General features: G+C 36.0%; 1 protein-coding gene across 38 annotated transcripts in view; it reads right to left on the reverse strand.

Annotated features, from left to right (window-relative positions):
* The window catches only part of HECTD1 (HECT domain E3 ubiquitin protein ligase 1), a 64,696-nt gene that overhangs the window by 30,608 nt on the left and 18,155 nt on the right, over nucleotides 1-15,933 (reverse strand). For 10 of the 38 annotated variants that reach the window (XM_086894437.1, XM_086894455.1, XM_086894444.1 and 7 more), the window contains exons 3-15: nucleotides 12,517-12,751; nucleotides 11,381-11,608; nucleotides 8,595-8,876; nucleotides 8,014-8,284; nucleotides 7,619-7,695; nucleotides 7,433-7,531; nucleotides 7,004-7,118; nucleotides 6,275-6,449; nucleotides 4,766-4,904; nucleotides 4,403-4,573; nucleotides 3,135-3,357; nucleotides 440-703; nucleotides 248-324 (exon numbers count right to left, since the gene is read on the reverse strand). In XM_086894437.1, the coding sequence (XP_086750563.1) occupies nucleotides 248-324; nucleotides 440-703; nucleotides 3,135-3,357; nucleotides 4,403-4,573; nucleotides 4,766-4,904; nucleotides 6,275-6,449; nucleotides 7,004-7,118; nucleotides 7,433-7,531; nucleotides 7,619-7,695; nucleotides 8,014-8,284; nucleotides 8,595-8,876; nucleotides 11,381-11,608; nucleotides 12,517-12,751 (2,356 nt within the window). Of the gene's footprint in view, nucleotides 1-247; nucleotides 325-427; nucleotides 704-3,001; nucleotides 3,047-3,134; nucleotides 3,358-4,402; nucleotides 4,574-4,765; nucleotides 4,905-6,274; nucleotides 6,450-7,003; nucleotides 7,119-7,432; nucleotides 7,532-7,618; nucleotides 7,696-8,013; nucleotides 8,303-8,594; nucleotides 8,877-11,380; nucleotides 11,609-12,516; nucleotides 12,752-15,933 lie in introns of all 38 variants that reach the window. The other 28 variants (XM_086894424.1, XM_086894422.1, XM_086894453.1 and 25 more) reach the window with 6 other exon arrangements.

Raw genomic sequence — 15,933 nt, forward strand, 5'->3', positions numbered from 1 at the left:
TGCAAGTCAGGAAGATTGGATTTTCCTATTTATTTTTTTTTTAATGTATTTTCCTTTAAAGGAGCAAAAAGTTTACTAGGACTGTTGGATAATATCACCCAAAGAAGTGTTTTGTTCTGATTTAAGTTTTCCCCTTCAAGTCTCACATAAAATTGTACCTATCTGAAATCAGAGATTTTAATCCTCTAAAAGGAAACTACAATTCTAAATGGTATTCTAAATATAAAATTTACAGATGCTCACAAACCTTTTGCTTTGTCTTCTCCAGTTTAGATTTCAGCTTTCTTCCTCTTTTGCCTGTCCAGCCAGTCACGAATTCTGACCCTGCAATATATGTTTTAGAAAAATTGCATTTTCTCACTGCTATGAAAAGCAACAAATAAAACTGCCTCATATACGCTTGTTCCTACCTGCACATAACACATACCTACATACTTACCCAAGGAAGTTTCAGCTGTAAATGAATGCTTTGTTCCTCTGTTGGATTCAAACACAAAGCCTGGCAGGTCTTCTTTCAGTATTGTAGCTTGCTGACCATCAGAATTGTGAATAGCAATTTCTCCTTCTTTTAAACAGGTCAGTGACCAGTTTCCTACAGTAAGTTTAGTTGGCCCTGGTGTTGACAAAATTGGCTGGCTTGTGGTAGATGGTTTTACTTGGCTTCGAGCTCTCTGCAACTTCTCAAGGAACTCACTCCTACTTTCTATTTAAAAAGAAACAAATTTGTTTTTTTCCAACAACTGCTTCCATCATTATGTAGGTTATTTTTTTTTTCAAGAGCAAAACAACTGAGTACATTCAATGCAAAATTAAGTTTGAAATTAAGGGTCTTAAAGTGTCCTAAATATCAGTGTAGTATATTTCTGTACTTCAACATTGATTTATTCTATGATCGCATCAAAGCTGCAATGCAACAATGCAACTCTTTCTGAAAGATGCAATCCAGATGTATTCATTCACCATTACAAGTATAATAGGAAGATCAAAGAAATTCAGTATAAATTTTTAGTCTTTGAAAAATGGGTCTCAGAATGGCCAGCAAGAACTATTCTCAAAAGTGAGTTTTCAGTTTTCAGAAATAATTAATCATTAAAAGGCTAAGTACATAACTTTTCAAAAATTCCATTTAAAGTAAAAATGGAAACACCTCATTAAAGATTATTGCTGCTTGCCTTTTTCTGCAATGACAAGCTCTACGCTTTTTAAATCTGCCTCTTTTTTAATAATACAAATTAATGCAAAAATAAATATGCACTTGAGGCATAACATTCTTTATTGCTTAAATTTCTTAGTATACACAGATTTGATCAATTGAGATTTGATATGCACGGTGAAGATTTTGTTAATTAAATGTTTTCAGACTTCCATAATTACATTTTAATAAATTTATTATATAGCATGTTGCACTGAAAGTACTAGATTTCTACATGTTTGGGAACTACTTCAGGTTTCCTTGGACAGAATTTTGAGACTCATTTAATGCTTCAGAATTACCATTAAATTTCAATTTTTGCATTGAATCTTTTTTCTAAAAATTCAAACAAAACAAGTATAGAGTTAATGTGGAGAGGGGTGAGTACAGACCTTCCAAAATGTTCACAGTATATGTACTTGACCACCCACCCCAACCTTCCATCATGCAATACACACTAACAGATTCCACTACTCAACCCTCTATATTCTTGCCAGTTGTGAAGTTACTAAAAAGTATACCACGAGATTAATCAGTAATGATTTAGGACAGCAGAACATATAGTACAGTTCAGGACTTAAAGATACTGTTCTGAGTCTATACTGTACTGTAGTCATTTTAGTTAACAAATATTAATTTTTTTAAAGTAAAATGGCTGCTGCACATGCTTAGAGCTCATGGTTAAAGTTCAGGCAAATTACACTGCAACATCAGCAATCTTAGTAGATGTCTATTTGACTACATATTGCAAGAAGCCTCATTTAATCCTACATTTAGCTCTTTTCCCTCATGATAGTCAGACTAAGTATTTTGTTAAATTTATTCAATATTTTTCAAAAGACTGATTTGAAGTAATATCTTAAATGCTCAATCTGACTTATTCTCTTTCAAGTTCTCTACACTCAAAATTCATCTGAGCTGTTGCCATTTCACTCATCTTATACAGAAATAGTCTTATCCCCTTGCCCATTTGGAAGCAAAAGCCAAAATCTTTGGCATCCAGGAACTATGAGAATTAAAAAAAAAAAATCTTCATGAATCTCCTTTAAATTGTATTGTATGATAAACAAGTGTCTCAACACAGATTTGTTTACCTCTTAAGGCATTAGCCTTATTAAAAATAATGCAAAGACATTTTCTGACAAAAAAACCCCCAATAAATCTCTAAGTGGTTTCCAGCTGCATTATAATCAGAAACATTATATTCCATTTTGTCTTCTTGCCCCAAATTTGATGCATGAAGTCATTAGCACTTCACTTCCATCCTGAATCATAATATGTTCTGTTTTTTCACTCAATGGCTCACTGAAAACATAATATTGCAAAGCATTTTATGTCTGCAGGTTCATAAATGCATGAACTGCTGCAAAAAAAGATTAAACAATAAAAGGAGGGTTGTTTCTGCATCCAGAACAAGTTGTGTATTCTGTACAGAAAACCAGAACCACCTGTGCATTGCCAGTGCATAAGGTCTGTTCCCTTATCCTCTCTCCAACAAACAATTAAGACACTGTAATTTGTTTCCCAATCTCAATGAGAAACTTTCCATTACTTTGTCTTCAAACACATGCAAATTCATTCTGCTAGCTAGAAGCAAACAACAAATCACCATTTCAACCTGCTTTTCCTGGGATGGCCACTACAAAGTGCTTTTAATGACTGGGGTGAAAAAATTAAGTACGCATGGAGAAGAATCAAAACAAAAAGTTAATACGCTTTTACTGGCAAGATGTTTACTTAACACAATTCACCAAGAAAGTCAAGTTATGGCCACATGCTATCTGATAAAATGCATCACAATTAACTGACCACCTTCCACCTGTTTACATCCTTTACTATTTAGTAAGCCAATTCCTGCAAAACAAAATAGCTCAAATCAAATTATATAAACAAATGTAATGGTCTTAAAACTTAACTTGGACTTGAAATGCAAAAAGTCTACCTGAGCTATCGGATCCTCCTTCAGGGCTCCCACTGGAATACATTGTGGCCAGCTTCCCATCCAAGATAAATCTGAACCATCCATTACTACCATTAGATAGCTCCAGGGCTGCAGCATCACTCCAGATATACAGGCAGTCCCTTCCCCTAATGATTGACCAGTCTCTCCAGTGGTATGGTTTACCCTGCTGCAGTTCTTTAGCATCCTCCTGTGGTTCATCCTCCTGTAACAACATTGTATTAAGCAAAAACAAGAACCAAAAAAATCTCCAATCCATTAAAAAAAAAAGGGGGAAAAAAAACCCCAAACAAACAAAAAAAACCCCAACACACAAAACCCAGACATTTTTAAAAGGAGGAGATGCTCTGTCTTTAGGACCAAAAGTGTAGAAACTATACTACTTCTGCCAGTAAAACATATCCTTGAAAGTATCCTTTAATAGAATAAGATACTTCTTAAACATTTCCTTTTACATACAGCTTTATCTACTCAACAATAACAACAGTCTACTGCCTATAATATCCACCTCTTTTCAAAACTTGAATTGTAAGATAAGAATCACAAAATTATTGAGGTTGGAAGAAACCTCTGAAAGCCATCTAGTCCAAACCTCTTCTCAGGCAGGGCCAGATATGATTGGTTATCTAGGAAGATGTCCATATGACTTTTAATATCTAATCTCTAAAAAACAAAATCAGTGCCTCCCCCAAGAAACCCCAGACAAGCCAAACCTCACAGTAAAAAAGTTTAACTACATACTTAAGATTTTAGCTATAAATATAATTGAATTGGTAACAGAAGAAGTCTGTTATCCATTCAGTTCATCTGACTGGCAACAAGACTTGGAAACTGATAAATAACTTCAATATGCACTTAAGGTTTTCATTAAGCAGAAAATTATTTTCTTTTTTATAGAAGTAATAATAACATTTAAAACATTTGGAATTATTTAATCCATGAACATCGAAAGAGATACACTTCTGACACAAATACTTCAGGAGGGATTCATTTTGTTTACCAGCCATTTTCCGAACACTAGACAAAATCAAGCACCAAACAGCCACAAGGAAGTATGAATAGGAAAGCTAAGCAGATAATAATATGCTAACAGAAGAAGAAGGTAGAGAAGAAAACCATTAAAACAAGTGGTATAAAATAAGTATTAATTTAATATCTTAACTCCCTTGCCATTTTTGTAACAATGAACATTTTACTAGAAGTGTCAATTTTACACTAATAAATAAAGCAAATCAATTCCAGACACTTACCTTCTCAGGTTTAGATTCCTCTTCATTTTCATCATCAGATGATGGCCCCGCCAAAGTTGACACTTTACTAATTACACCAAGTCTAGCCAGTTGGTCTAGAAAAAGATCACCACCTTTATCCACTAAATCCCTTATGATTTGCAAGGCTAACAAATGGCCATCATCATCATCCTGTAATACATTGGGATGAAAAGAAAATAACAAAGGAGATCTTGTTACTTTACACACTGAACTGCACAAGTGGTCACAGATGGACACTGTGAAGGTTTTAGGGTTAGCTATCAACAAATACATGGAATCAATGAGTATAACTCCCTTTTTTTGTACTGGTTTCATAAAGGATAACATTTTCGTTCTGCCTACCTCCTGATCAAGCACTGTAGCTGTTATCTCAACCAGTATTGTGGGCAGGTTGTGGCCAGCATCCGAGTCACAAACCTCTTTCAGCAGCGCTTCAGAACAAAAATGTATCATTTTTCTAATGAGCGCAAGACTTGCTTTCCTTTAAAAGATTGCAGGAAAAAGAAAGGTTCATATAGTGATAAAGCAAGCAATAATCAAAGCAACAAAAAGGTTCAAGATAAGACTTCTTTTGTACTCTATTTATGCATGGTTTCAAAACACGTGAAATTTAATCTGTTTCAGTTCTTGTTACTGGTACAAAAATTTGCTATTGTTACTAAATACTAGATTATCTTAAAGAATAATGCACCTCTGGTACTTTTTGATTCTACAGCATTATCAGTCTAACATACACTTTTCTCCTCAACCCTTCCCTAGGTAAACCTAATCTATGTCCTGCCTTTATCAACTTTTAGTGCTGGCAATTCACTTCTGCATATTGTCACCCTCAGAGGTATTCAGCCTTTCATTTTAGTAATATATTTCTTATGTTTCAAAATCCCTATAACTTTTAACTCTAAACATACTATTAGATCATGCAGCTTTCCACACTAAGAACCATAATTAATCTAAAAGCAAATCACTCCTGTAGGGTTATAGATGAATTTTTTGACTGACTTCCAAAACCACAATTTTTCTGATTCATCAAGATAATTTTCAAGTAGAGAGCCAACTACTTCTTTGCACAATCTGCAACAACAATTAATCATATATAAACTGTTAACATAGTTTCTTATTTCTTTTATTTAAAATGACCTAGTTTAAGCTTTCTATCATCAGCTCACGTGGAGTCTGGCTCCACTAGAGGCCTTTCTTATCTTGCGTTTTCACCCAAAGTACCTGTATACACTGGAACACAAATAAGAGATTGGAATAAATGTCATTTATAGTATAAAAGGGTAAGAGGTTATGATCAGATCCAATTTATCACAACCATTATGCCATGCACAGTATTCCCTTTTAAGTAATAAATTAGACTATATTTTTGCAATTCAACAGAATTACAAGGAACATCATCTCCAGTTAATACGCTGTTAAGTCAATCTTCTAAAACCTTCTATAACAGCTTTTTCTAGTCTCACTGATTTTTCCAATGAATGCATCTTGATATAATGTTATTATAGTAGTTTTTCTCTACTAAATCTCAACTTTCATTACAGTGGGTACAAACAATTGTAACCAAATCCTGATGCACAGTGTTGACAACAGACTACATGAATAGAGCATTCTTTCATCATGCTGCTACAGTCAAGAGTATGCTCTGCTCTCCCATCACTAACCAGGTTTTTTCCAACAAATCACTTCACCAGAAAGGAAAAAATGCTCATTAAAATGCTAAGTAAAAATCATTCTTGCAACACTTTCCAAGCAACCACTTCTATTCTAACATACACTGTCACTAGCATTACTTTTAGATTTACTTTGGCTTTTTAAAGAGTATTAAGAAATTGTCTCTCATGATAATATTACCTTATTGAAGGCAACATAGTTTGTTGAAATGTTTGTGCAAACACAGGCAATAATCTTTTCAAGTATATGGGTGCCATTTCTGGATCTCCTTTGGGTTCATTACATTCTTCCTCATCCTTGTTTGCATCTTTCTTTTTCTTTTCATCCCCTTTGTTGACAGGACACATCCAATCTCCTGGAAAATTTTTTTCGCCCAATATATTCAATTGCAAAAGTCAACAAACCAAACAAAAACTCTTTCAAAACATCCAAGTTTTCTTTACTAATATCCAAGTACCTGAACATGAATATGCATTCCTAAAAATATAAAATGTACAAGTGCGTGACTTTGAATAAAATATTTAATAGCAAGCATCACCTGTGGCACCAAAATCCTCAGGAACACGGAAAGTGCAGTTCCCATGCAGAAAGAAAGATACCAGAGAAGCTACCAAGGCTGACGTGCTCAGAATCCATAACAAGATCCCAGTCTAGGCAGATCCCATAGCTGAAGAGCAGGACAACTCGCACTGTTCGTGCCCACTCAGTTACTTCCTTGGTAATTCCCCTCACTTAACAACATCTTAAAATGCTAAGGTTTTTATGCATACTTTATGGGTTCAGGAAGGTAGGTCACGATTTATTTTTTTTTAATAACCGTAATAGAGCAAAATTCTACTAACTGCATAACTTAACATATATCAGCATTTCTACTATAGCAAGTGTTATGGACTTAAATATTGCACTCACCTGGAGACTGAAGAATAGCTACTACTTCACTGTGCCCCCTTTCCCGAGCTTTGTCCAGAGGAGTTTTCCCATCTTCATCTCTCAAATCAGGATTTGCACCATGTCGTAAGAGAGTCTGAGAGCAAATATTTTTATGTATTAAAAAATATTAAGATTTTTTCTTCCAAAGTAGCAAATGTGCTTTTCATACATCACTTATACAGTCTTCTCACGCTTGTAAGTATTGTGTGCTTTTTATATCCATAGAGCTAATATAAACTACCTTTATTCATTAGTGCCCTATAACAAAAAATCTGTGTTTTGATAAACACTGTAAAGAATATGTAAAAATTTGACAGCGCATGCATCCAGCATATCGCACTGACATTTGAAAAGAACAAGATGAAAAATGAGCAGGTAATGCTTTTTAAGTGTCAGTTTAAATCATACCTTTGCTACCTGAGGTCTTCCAAAACATGCTGCATAATGTAATGAGGATGACCTCTGACCTCTGTTAACATCAGCACCCCTTTCACAGAGGAATTCTACCTGTTAGACAAGAAAGAGGAAAATAGGTTTTTTATCTTCCTTTACATAAATAATGCAACTTCTTAAGGGTCTATAAACCTAGTTTACCATTTCCTGAGTTCCAAAAGCTGAGGCCCAGTTTAAAAGAGTTTGTCCTACATCATCCATAAAATTTACTTCAAAAGCTGAAAGACAAAATTAAATAAAATAGTTAAAGTTCTCACAACTATAAACTAAAGTTCAGCAGTATTCTTTAAATAAAAAGCAGTTCTTAAAAAAATTAAGTGTCCTCAATTCTGGAGAAGCATTTATGCTCTTAACTGCAATAAAAAAAGGTGGCATAGGTATGATTACTAACAAGACCTGTTGAGTATTTAACAAAGTAAGCAAACTTGTATATAATGATTTTCAATGAACTACCTCAGATGTTATGACACCTCAGAATATAAAAATCAAAGATAAAGCAAGCATCTCATTTTGCTTTTCAGAATGTTTTTGCTTACCTCCTGTGTCAATCGCATCTATCAGTGCATCAGTGTCCTTACTACGGATACAATCTATCAGTTGCCGATGAGAACGTTCCCCAGAACTATCCAGTCTTCGCAATCCTGGGATTCTGCCTGTAGATCCAGCACTAGATTTTGGCAGGGCTTTTCTGCCTTCAAACAGTAGCACCAAAAGAAGATCTACTAACCGCATGGTATCCAGTACACATCTCTCATCACCCTGCAACGCACTTTCTATAGAGTCTGGAAGTTCAGATCTTAGGAGATCCTGGAAATAATTAAAAGTCTGAACAATAAAAAATATACAGGGCTTTAGAAAATACTATCAGAATTGGATTTCATTTCCATATGAAATGTTCCCTTTTTCCCCTTTTTAAAAATAACTTACATGTACATGTGTGTGTATGAATGTGTCTGTGTGTGTATGTATATATATATATCTACAAAAAAATAAAAGCTATAAATACATATATGTATATCTAGCTATAAAATACCAACATAAGTCTTGCATATATTGAAGTATACAATGGGAAAAGCCTCATGAAAACAAAAAGCTGTAGCATAAAAGGATTTCTTACATGTGTTACTACTGGAGAGCCTCTACACAGGGTTGACAACAGGCTTACAATAGTTGACACCTGATTACTTAATTTAGAGTCTGCAGCTGTAGATGGTGCTCCAGTGCTACTCCGTCCAGGTTTGCAAGCTGAAGATGGTCCTGAGGCTGTCCCACCAGCAGCTGCCATGCGAGATAACAACTCCTCAGTTAATCCATGTTTAGCTAATGGGGCTGGGTCAACTCCACGCCGTGTGAATCTGTCAGCTAATGAAGCAAAGCATCTCAAAGCTCCATCTGAAACCTAAGAAAGATGTGCAAGAAAAAACAATGAAGTATCTTTTACTTAAGATGAGAAGATGTTAAGGGGATATCCACAATAATACAGGACATACATGAGAATTTGATTTTCACATGAAGCTCAATCCTTCAAGTTAGATTTAAAGGTCTACATATTTCTCTTAAGCACAAGAAAGTTTTCAATTGGACCAAGCCTAAAAATAGGACAAACTGGGAAAAAAATCTTTTACTCTTGGATAACTCTGATTATCCATTAAGCACCTGACATAGGAACACGCAAGAATTTTTGTGACAATAAAATACAAACTTCCAAATCTAGGTTTGTCACTAAAGGGAGGAAAAAATCCAACCAACCAACCACACACAAAAAACGCCAGTGACACTGTGGAATCAAGGCTTACTGATGATCCTCTTAACAATCCAGAAAAAAATACTGCTGGCAAAGTGCCCAGGCAAGGATCCAACATTTCTTCATGTCAATACTAAAAATAAAGGAAGGTTTTGCCTTTAATATCTCTCTATCTATACACTAGAAGTGTCTCAGTCTTTCAGATCAGGAGGTTTGTACTGGCCAATTGAGAGAACTTGCTTCAGGCATATTTGCCTTTAAAGATGTGCAGTAGCAAACCAGACTAATAGCAAGAAAAAAACCCACATTACCTATTCTCTAACCAAATACTGAACCACTACTAGTTCTTACTCCCCAAAATGTGAACTCAGCAGTCTGTTTTCAAACTGTCTGCTATCACAGACCAAGGACTTCAAGATAGTTATTCAACTACACACAAAACAAGATTAGAGTACTAGCCAGACTTCATGAAGACAAAATTCTTAAATTTCCATTAAGTTTGCAGACTTCTGGTATGGTCTGTACATGCCAAACATTCTGCATTATCAGTACTCTTTTGCACAAGACTTTTTTCTTTAATGTGTAATAATCACTGTTGTGTCCTCTGGCATCTTGCTCCAGTTCTTTGACAACACAGATAAACAATTCCACCAATCTTTATGCAATTTGCAGATAGTCCATAGATCTTTACCTTAACAGCTGTCAGAAATACACAACGAAGTTCACTTGTTTAACACACTGCATTAGTGGCATCAGTTTAGAAACCAAAGGAGTACTTAGAAAGAATTTACATTTCTTCTCTCAACACTAAGGTTAAAACCCCAAAATTATACATAAGCTGATCTTGGGGACATATTCATCTGGTCTGAACTCATCCATCAAGTGGTGTTACTAACTGGCAGCCACACAAAAAGTCACCAAACCCAACAGCATAAAATGACAAAGTAGGGAGCAACAAACTTGAAAAGGGACAAATGGACAAATCCATAATACACATCCAACACCCACTGTAATCCTGAGGCTTGTTTAATATATAACATATTTCTCAAGGACACCATTATAGATTTATTCTCTGTCATCTAGGTCCCATCTTAAGCATGCTTATCTTTAAGTTTAACAGCTGAACAATTAAGTTAATTTGAACTCTCATTCACCTCTCCAACAGCCCCAGCAAATGCTTTTCTCTAACACCATATAAACTAGAAAACAGTTAAAACACTACATTAAGACTTAATGGTCTGAATTCCAGTATTACCTTGCCTCACATGATTAGTGTACTAATAAAATTATTTAATGGCTAAAAACATGATAGCTTGCTCTGAAATGGCTAGTGTACGACAGCCCCTTGAAAAATTTTAAGATCTAAAAATATATTTTAAAAAAACTATCTCACAGGCAGAAAGATTTAGTTTCCCAAATATGCTGTGCATAATAAACTAGACTGGAGGCTGGATCTGTGCATGTAGAGAAAGGAATGAGGACAGAGGTCAGAGTGAAATGGGGACTCAGCTCTGAGTATGGACAAGAAGCCTGGCCAGGCTACAGCAAGAATTTGGCTAAATGGCTATTCCTGAGCATTACCATGACATACACAACAAGATTCTACTAGTAGAAAGATAATTCCTCTGGGATTCATTTTCTAGATTTTGCAAGGACTACTTCATCTCAGTAAAACTGCAACAAAGAAGTGGAGCAGCATTTCTGCTAGTATCATTTAGGCTGGCTTCCAGTGTAATACTTTAGCATTCACCATGGATATTTTTATTGCTTCTCTTAGTTTGGCAAAAGAAACACAAACCAAATTCATTTTTTCCTCTTACTTACACTCAAATTTATAGTGATTGAAGTACAGTCATAGAACACTAATTACTTCAGAAATTGCCTCAAAATGCACTGAAAAAAGTTATAGGATATTTTTCAACACAGTTTTCAGAGGTTAAATAAGATGATATTCAAACACCAGTACTTGGAGCCAAACACTAAGCAGTGTTTTTATTCTCTTATCATTACAACTATACAGGAAACTATTGTAATACACAAATATAACAACTTCTATATAAACATACAGCTAGGGAGGCTGTATAAAGTTACCTACTCATTCCTTTATTAAACATACTGAAAGTTTAATTCATAGCACATTGAGCCAACTATTACATTACCTGATGGTCTTCATGTTTTAATAAACTAGACAGTGATTCCACACAAATCTCTAATGAAGAATCCTGAGGCTCCATTTTGCCACACAGTCGGGATACTACAGCCATAGCTGAATGCAAAGTATCTTTATGAACAAGGTGTCCACTGTCACGAATGAATGTCAGAACACAGTTCAACCCTCCAGCTTCAAACACAGCTCCTGACTCACGGGTACAGATTAATTCTAACACCTACGCCAAAAAGAAATTTAATTTGAATGAAGTACACACAAAAAGTCAGTTATTTATATCCATAGTCAGATACTTATATCCATCTACACAACTGGTTAAGAAAATGAAACAACAGGAAAAAAGAAAATTCCCTCTCTTCCTCAACACCCAGAAGGGGCCAAAGTTTCCAATACTCTACTAGTTAGTGGTTACAGCTTTCTTCAAAAATATGGGAGCCAATACAAGAACATCCCCCAAAGGCATGGTCATAACAGGTGTCCTTGAAGACAGGTAATTAATAATCTCTCACCCTGGGAGAAACACACAACTGAGAATTTTGAAACTTGTAAGAGCACTGTTACCCCACCCAGTGATGCACTTCTGAGTCGACTGGAAATAGCAAATAGGAAATAATACATAAATTCTGATGCCATGGTAATCAAGAACTCCAAATATATGCTACCACATGGCCATGAGTTACGCTTTAAATCAGAGATTGTAAGGGTCTTCTAAATTTCTCTAAAAACTTTACAAGGGTGAAGGGGAGCTATATATAGTGCTATAGAAGAAGAAGCAGACAGTTATTTAACCAGGCAATTTATCTGCATCTGGAGCAATTCTTCATTTCTTCAGCAGCATAAAAATAGGCCTTGGCATTCTATTAGCATTCTAGTCATACAAGATAAACAAGAAATTTCTTCTAATATTTTTTGTTTCCTTTTCTATATTTTTTTTAAAGAAAATTAAGCTGTGAAGAGCACCTGACTGACAGTAAGGATAAGCAGCAATGTCAGCATGTGCACTTTTGTTGTAGTCTGGTTTTGCATCAAATTTTAATTAAAAAAATACAATTGCAATATGAGGATACTCTGGAAATAGCAAATTATCCAACTCCTTCTAAAAAACAAGAGGTTCTTAAGTATACTTACCTTCACACATTGCTCAGCCAAATCTCTGCTCGTTCTGTTGTTAAGTTCAACAACTACTAAACGATTACAAAGTGCTTTGATAGCTCCATCCACTCCCACAATCCTACGAGTGCATTCAGCTGATACATCCAGGTAATACGTTATGGCACGAGCTGTTACTTCCAGTACATTGTCCGGAGCACTTTCATCAAGAAAAATTTTGCACAGTGCTGGCAAAAAAGTTCGAGGAGGGCATCTGCAGGAAAAAAACCACAACACATTACTATGTTGTGCACACTTCTCTGCATTAAGCAATTTCGTACGCTTCCACATTAATGCTGTCCATGCACACATCATTTGCTCAACTAGTTTACAGCTGGTTCAGAACATTAATTTAGAACACTACATCTCATACACACATCCAAATAGATAATCTGAAAAGATGTTGCATTAAGAAGCCAACAGAAAAAGATACTCTTGAAATTTTACAATCATACAGGGGAAAAATTTATCTTGTTGGGATTTTTTTGTAGGAATTAATCTTCCATCACCAAACAGAATGCATGTTTTCTTAACAGTGCTTCCAAGTTCATGATGATTAATAGCTACTTAATAATGAAATTTTATACATAAAGACTAAAGATTTTGGGTTTAATACACAATTTGATTTTGAGCTATCCTTCTTCCCTATGTTATTTCCCTTGACATTATATCCTGTTTCAGTCTCCTCCCCCACCCCCGCCTCATTTTTTCCCCTTAATCACATAGAAAAAATAATTAATTTTACTAATTAATAATTAAAATTGCATCTATTGCATTTTCATTCCAGATCCATGTCTCAGTAGCCTCTGGCTCTCCTCTTTATCGTTAGCCTCATTTCCATAGGCAAGAATGGTGAGGAACATCCCCAAAACTTCAAAACATAAAAAGCAAGCTGCAATGGTCTGCCTTCTATTCCTCTGACATTATAGAACGTAAACTGAAATAATACTTTTCTTTATTAGAACAGCTGTGGATAAGACTGATTTGGATCAAAAGTTTTAAGACATGGAGCTATATTTTAAGTCAATTTATCTTCCAGCAGCATATTTAGCATAACACAGCATTATGATGGCTCACCACAGTGGTAAAAGACTTCCAAGGTGATGGTGGGGAATTAAGTGAAGGGGATATATGATGTGACAGTAGCTCAAACAGCTGGATACCTCAACCCTAGATGTAGGAGACCAGATTATATCTACAATCTACAGGAAGCAAATACTGCAATTTTTCCTTCAAGTAGGCTTTTGGTTTTCAAAAGATGGCCTAAAACTTTCCTAAATCCAAAAGAGAAATAATAACATGTTTTTTAGTCTGGAAGACAGGTGAAGTACTTGTTGATGAATCATTCTGAAGACTCAGAGGTCATTCAGTATCCTATCTGGTACGCAATGACTCAAACAGCGACACCAAATCCTGGGACAGCAAAATGCTAATAGTTTCCTTCAAGAGCTTACCACGCTTTATGAAGTAACTAATAATGCTGCCTGACAAATAAATACATTACCCAACAATACTTAACAACAAATTAATAAGTGAAGCTTCAATAAAGCTCAATCACATATATAAAATTTATACTGGCCTATCCAGCCTATACTGTCTGTTGTTCTTAAGAAATTTGTTATCTAACTCTACATCTTTAAGAAGGGTTTAGACAGTAACTCCGTGTTTCAGACATTATCCACTGGGGGAAAAAAAGGTCTGAGAATTGTATCCATTATTAGATGACCACCATATGCTGACACAAGAAGCATTTCAATACATAAAATTTAAAGTGGACAATGTATTCAAGCGTTTTGGTGCTGTATCTTTTATATTGAATTTTATGCAACACCAGGCAGATAACTAAAACATTGGTATGAACAATGTTCTTCAAACTATGTTGCAAGAAAAATAATTCAATAAACACAAATCTTAAAAAGCCCCAAACAAACCAAACCTATACAAGTATTACCAAGTGGAAGGCAGTGAGCTCCTCTGCCTATTTTAATACTAGCAAGAGTAGTTCACTATTTTTCTTAGATGGCCACATAGCTATAGAAAGTTATAAGCCATACTTAGCAAATCTAAAATCTACTTTTTCATAATGATTTAACAGCTTATAAAAATACACAACACAAAAGGAACTCAGCTGTGTTTTTTAAAGGGGATTTTAAAAAAATTAAAATTCCTGTCCTTAAAACACTTATCCACCAGAGCCAATTACCCAGCAGACACAGTAAAATACTAAGTTACTAAGAGCATATCATTTATATTGAATTCTGTCAGCACACAAAGGCCTGTGCACTCTATCAGCAATGCTGTCCTCATAAAAGCACAGCTCTCTAGCAAAAACTTATGGATTGAGGGTTTTTTAAAATGGCCTTTCTGCTAGAACCTCTAGCTACACTAATCAGAGACCACTTTTTCTATCAGCAGGTACAGAACAGTCTCCACTTGCTCTCAGTACATTTGTTTTCTGACTTAGAGGAATTATTTCCAGTCTTCCCACAAGAAAACCAGGCTTCATCACAGAATCATAGAATGGCCTGGGTTGAAAGAGACCTTAAAGATCATTCAGTTCCAGCCCTCCCACAATGGGCAGGGACACCTTTCACCTAGACCAGTTGCTCAGAAATCCACCCAACCTTGCCTTCAACACTTCCAAGGATGGGGCATCCACAACTTCTCTGGGAAACTATATTGGGTTTGCATGACCAGGTTTTGGTAACAGAGGGAGCTACAAGGGCAGCTTCTATGAGAAGCTGCCAGAATCTTCCCACATGTCCTGCAGAGCCAATGCCAGGTGGCCCCAGTATGGACCTGCTGCCTGACAAGGCTGAGTCACTCAGGAATGATGGTAACACCTCTGTGATAACTTATTTAAGGAAAAAGGAAAAAAAAAAATAAAAATGCCATTGCACAGATGTAATTGTGACCAGAGAGGAGCGGGGTGAGAATATGTCAGAGGAACAGCTCAGCAGACACCAAGGTGGAAAAGGGGCAGGAAGTGCTGGAGCTGAGCTTCCCCTACAGCCCATGGAGGAGACCCAAACTGGAGCAGATGGGTGCCCAAGAGACGCTGCAAACCCAGGGGAAATCCATGCTGGAGCAGGCTGTGCCTGAAGGACTGTACCCCATGGAAGAGTGACCCACATTGCAGCAGTTTGTGGAGAACTGCTGCCCATGGGATGGACTCCCGGTGAAGAAGTTCCTGGAGGACAGTCACCTATGGGAGGAACTCCACACTGGAGCTCCTCTTCCTCAGCAGCAGCAGGAACAAGGAGTGATGAACTGACTGTAACCTCACTCCCCATCTCCTCACACTACTGGTGGGGGAAGTAGAGATTGGGAAGGAAGAAAGGGTAGGGGAGAAGATGTTTTTAAGATTTATTTCACTTCTCATTATTCTGCTTTGAT

This window comes from Cyanistes caeruleus, chromosome 6 (genome assembly GCF_971803275.1).
Source record: "Cyanistes caeruleus chromosome 6, bCyaCae1.hap1.1, whole genome shotgun sequence".
NCBI classification, from domain to species: Eukaryota; Metazoa; Chordata; class Aves; order Passeriformes; family Paridae; genus Cyanistes; species Cyanistes caeruleus.